A 4,854-nucleotide genomic window follows, 5' to 3' on the forward strand; every position below is an offset into this window, starting at 1 on the left:
GCCCCAAATGGCTCCTCTTTGTCCTTTATTTAAATAAATACCTGCACTGGTAGCAAAAACCACCTTTATATATAAATACTCCTTTTTTCCAAGTTTGCTGTTCCACTGAAAGGGCTTTTTAAATTATTTATATACACCATTATTTTTTCCTTCCGGCCTGGGCGCAGCAGCACTTCCCAAATCCCTCGGAAACGGAGACTTGATCCCAAATTCCAGCCCTCCCCACTCCCAGGCTCTGGGCTGTGTCACCCACCAGCATTCCGGGAGAAAATCCATGTAAACAAGGAGCTGTTGTGGTAAACACTGACATTCCGGGAGGCTCCAGAGGGAACAGGGGTGGGATGACATCCATGAGGAGGAGCCAGGCTCGGGATGAGGTGCTGCTGATCCCGCTCCGCCGGCTCTTCCCGCCGCCGGCATCTGCTTCCTCCTGCACGCCAGGGAAAACCGGTGTCAGCTGCCAGCGGGATGGGATGAGCGCTCGGAATCACAGGGATCCCCTCAGAGCCCGGCTGAGCCCCTCGGAGTCGGGCAGGAACCCCTGGGATTCCAGCTGGAGCCCCTTGGAGCCGGGCAGGAACCCCTCAGATCCTGGATTCCCTCAGATCCTGCCTGAGCCCCTCAGAACTGGGCAGGAACCCCTCAGATCCTGGATTCCCTCAGATCCTGGCTGAGCCCCTCAGATCCTGCCTGAGTCCCTCAGAGCTGGGCAGGATTCCCTCAGATCCTGCCTGAGCCCCTCAGAGATGTGTAGGAATCCTCCAGAGTCTGGATTCCCTCAGAGCCGGGCAGGATTCCCTCAGATCCCGGCTGAGCCCCTCAGATCCTGCCTGAGCCCCCCAGAGCTGGGCAGGAACCCCTCGGATCCTGGATTCCCTTGGATCCCGGCTGAGCCCCTCAGATCCTGGATTCCCTCGGATCCCAGCTGAGCCCCTCAGAGCCGGGCAGGAACCCCTCGGATCCTGGATTCCCTCAGATCCCGGCTGAGCCCCCCAGAGCCGGGCAGGAACCCCTCGGATCCTGGATTCCCTCGGATCCCGGCTGAGCCCCTCAGATCCTGGATTCCCTCGGATCCCGGCTGAGCCCCTCAGAGCCGGGCAGGAACCCCTCGGATCCCCTTGATCCCCGCCCTCAGCGCTCCCCTCACGCGACGCCCACAGCGAGGGGCGGGAGCGCCCGGATGTCGGGGAAGCCGCCGGATTTCGGGGGAGGCCCCACCTAGACCATGAAGCGGTGCTCCTTGCCGTCGTGGGCCATGAGGATGACGTGGCGGTTGGAGGTCCAGATGAGGCGGGCGAGGCGCAGGGCGTTGTGGGAGCCGGGCGAGGCCGGCTGCACCGGCGGCACCTGGTAGGTCTTGATGCAGCGCAGCTGCGGCGCCGAGTTCAGCATCCCGATGCTCCCCAGCAGGGACGTGTTCATCTGCACGACACACACGCCTTCCGGGGGCTGCCAGGCACGCCTGGAGCTCAGCCCAAACTTCCCTGGCCCTGGGGCTGAGCGAGAGGCCGCTCGGAAGGATCACGGAAGGGACCTCAAGGATCATCTCGTACCGGTCCTTTCCACCAGACCAGGTTGCTCCAAGCCTGGCCTTGAACCCTTCCAGCCCCATCCCACCCGGCCTCGAACGCTCCCAGGGATCTCCTGAGTTCTGCCCTTTGGAAAACAGGCCCAACGCTGCCAATTCCTCTTTCCCTTTAAAAATCCAGGGAAAGAGGAATCGGCAGCATTGGGCCTTTCTCCCCACCCCTTGGCAAACCCCGGGGTATTTCAGGGGTGCTATTGCTGCTGAATCCTGAGCGGTTCCAGGCCGGAGCCGTCCCTTTTTCCCAGCTCTCCCCGTGTCCCGGGGTGTAAATCACGGCCCCCGGAGCCGCCATCGCCACCATTTAAATCATCTTGAGTAATAACCCTTTTAAGATGACTAATGCCCCCGATTTCCCTGCATTAATAATCGTGCCAAGCACGGGACACGGAAGGGAAGAATCTGAAAACTAAATGTGGAGGGTGTTTAACTCTTCGTGTTTGGCTCCGAAGGATTTTAAGGATCGTCTCTTCCACCAGCCCAGGTTGCTCCGAGCCCTGTCCAGGCTTGACCTTCTCTCCCTCAGGGTTTTTTCCCCGAGTTCCCGAGGGAAGGAGGGCTGGGATGTGTCCTCACCTGCCAGAAGGAGAGGTGGCTGTCGGAGTTGGAGTAGGTGGCGAGGTACCGGCCGTCGGGGGCGAAAGCCACGGCGGTGATGGGGCCTTTGTGGCCGTGGATGGTCTGGGAAAGGGGAGAGAGAGAGAGAGAGAGCAGGGATGTGAGAGAGATGCCTGCTCAGGGTTAGACACCGTCACAGCTCCTCGGGAGCGTCCTGAAGGCTGCTCGGCCCATAAAATCATCCCCTGCCAGATTTGGGGTTTAAAGCGAAGGAATTTGGCAGGATTATGAACATGGAGGAGGCTTTAGCAGGGATTTTTCAAAATGGAAGCCCTGCACCCCCCCACGAGCTCCTCTCCTGCAGAAAAGGTCCCAAAGCCCCAGATATGTATTGAATCCGAGTGGCCACAGGAATTTCTCACTGAAAATCCCCTTTTCTCTTGGATCAGCAGCAGGAAAACCCCATTATCAGTGCTCCTGTGCCCATCCCAGATTTACTGAAGGATGAAGACTTGCTGATATATTCAGGACTCATTCAAATATTCATTTCTCCCTCCTGGAAAGGGTGGGTGAAGCCCAAATCTCCCTCTTTGATGGAATCAAACCCATTAATGAGCTGCTCCCGTGTTTAGCCCCATCCCACCCTTTTAGCACGGAACACTTGTCCATAAAACAGGTTCGGGGGAGACAAAGGTAGAAAAATCAATCCCCACAAGTAAAAGTTCAAAAGAGAAATCCCATTTTTTTAAAAGAAATTTCTGGGCTATATCTATTAACTTACCCCAGTTTCAGCAACTTTATTAATTTAAATCTCTATGCCAGTTCCAGGAATAATCCCACTTCAGGGCTGAGAAAACATCAATATTCATATCTTTAAATTCATTTTTTTTTTTTGCCTTGGACTAGCCCAGGGATGGGGCAGATCCATATGGATCCCTCCCAGCTCAGGACACTGGGATTTATTTTATCCCTGAGGCAGATGGGATTTTGCTTCTTAATACCAGGTTTTCCTGCCTCACCTGGATTTGGGAATGCAGGATAAACACCTTTAAACCACCACATTCCAGGACAGCATCTTTCATTCCCTAATTAAACTTCATTAAAAAGCGGTTTTTGCTTTGAAATAAACCCCCAAAATAACTCGTGTTTCCCTTTAATCTTCCCCTGCAAATGGCCGAGGTTTTAGACACAAAAATTACAAGTATTTTCTGAAAGGCAGCTCTAAATATTAATGACGGATCCCCGAGATGTAAATCAATAAAAATGGAATATTTCAAAGCCTCTCCTTACAGATCCAAATACATTCCTGAAGGAAAAGAAGATAATTAAACAGAGGAACTAAGTGGGGGGTTTTGGGGCCAGACTCTGTTACCCAGCAGGAATTTATCTGACAGGACTTGAAATAATAATTCTACAGATCCCAAATTTCAGGCCAATGAGAGGAACATGAGGAAAAGCCCCCCCCCTCCCCAAAATGTGAGTTAATTCTTTTGGATCATCACAATTAAAATTGATGAATAATGAAATAATTAAAATATTATTAAGGAACTTTCAGAGATGAATATTTTCCCAGAATTCCAAAACTGACAAGCACCAGGTATCCTAAAATCCAGTCAGCTGGATCACACTAATTTAGGGTTTAATTTGATATGAAATAGCAGAATATCAATATTTTCCTGGGTTGCTGCATCCCTAAATACAGCATTTTTAATTGTGTGTTGATAATTAGGAACCTGATGCAAAAACATTGATAATTTGGTTGGAATTTAATATTCTTTCAATATTTAAATGGGCAAATGACATTCAATGACTTTGAATTTTCTTGTTACGCCCCGAAACTTCACCCTGAGCGTAAACTGAGCCCGACTGGACCATTTTAAGCCGTTTATTTTGGGGACAAAAATCGCCATTTGTGCTTAAACCACGTGGGGTTTAACGGTGGCAAAACAAAAGCCGCGCTCTCCAGGCCCTCGGAGCCGTTTTGCTGATTCCCTGCGAGCCATCAATTATCTTTATCAAATCCCAGGATCTCATCTCAGCCCCTGATCAAGATGGAGCCTTATTTTCGCGGGATGCGGCCGCTCCCCGGACATCAAGGCCGGAGCGGAGGGAAAAGCCGGGAAGGGAGGGATCAATAATCATCATCAGCTCGGAGGGGCTGGGAGGTGGAAGGTGCTGATGGAAGTTCGACCTCTTTTTTTTTTGGGGGGGGGAAGCTGATAAAGTTTAACCTTTGCAATACCTTGGAGCCAGGACTCGGCCCTGTGGGGATGGCTGGAATCCCCTCCGACATCCCTCTGGGATCGAGCACGGAACACCCACAGAGCCATTCCCACCACACCCCGTCGGATTCCGGCAGGGAGAACCTGTTCTAAAACTGGGCCTAAGCTCAGCCTAGAAGTGACAACCTGGGGGCTGCTCCCCACACCATCCACCCGGGAAATCCTCCTCCAGAGCCTTCATCTCCCGTCATCCGCCCCGGAATCCAGGCTCTTAAAGGATTAGAAACATTCCAAAAATGGAAAATGCTACATGGATTCAACAGCAAATATTGGAGGGATTTATATCCCAAATTATGCTGTTTTTTTAAGGAATTCTGAGCCTTGGATTTCCTAGAATATGTGAGGGGGGAAAACGTGAGGGGGGAAAAACATGAGGGGAGAAAACAAGGAGGGAAAAAGGTGAGGGGGGGAAAAAGGTGAGGGTGGAAA

The 4,854-nt window shown here is 52.0% G+C and overlaps 1 protein-coding gene across 1 annotated transcript in view; it reads right to left on the bottom strand.

The window, feature by feature from the left end:
* Positions 1 to 222: 222 nt before the first annotated feature.
* Positions 223 to 4,854, bottom strand: part of WDR7 (WD repeat domain 7) — a 27,708-nt gene continuing 23,076 nt past the window's right edge. The window contains exons 26-28 of the mRNA XM_017839132.1: positions 2,162 to 2,266; positions 1,219 to 1,422; positions 223 to 430 (exon numbers count right to left, since the gene is read on the bottom strand). Coding sequence (XP_017694621.1) covers positions 1,219 to 1,422; positions 2,162 to 2,266 — 309 coding nt within the window. The 3' untranslated portion in view covers positions 223 to 430. The remainder of the gene's footprint in view (positions 431 to 1,218; positions 1,423 to 2,161; positions 2,267 to 4,854) is intronic.

The sequence above is a fragment of the Lepidothrix coronata genome, unplaced genomic scaffold (genome assembly GCF_001604755.1).
Source record: "Lepidothrix coronata isolate B3197 unplaced genomic scaffold, Lepidothrix_coronata-1.0 Scaffold377, whole genome shotgun sequence".
In the NCBI taxonomy this organism is placed as follows: domain Eukaryota; kingdom Metazoa; phylum Chordata; class Aves; order Passeriformes; family Pipridae; genus Lepidothrix; species Lepidothrix coronata.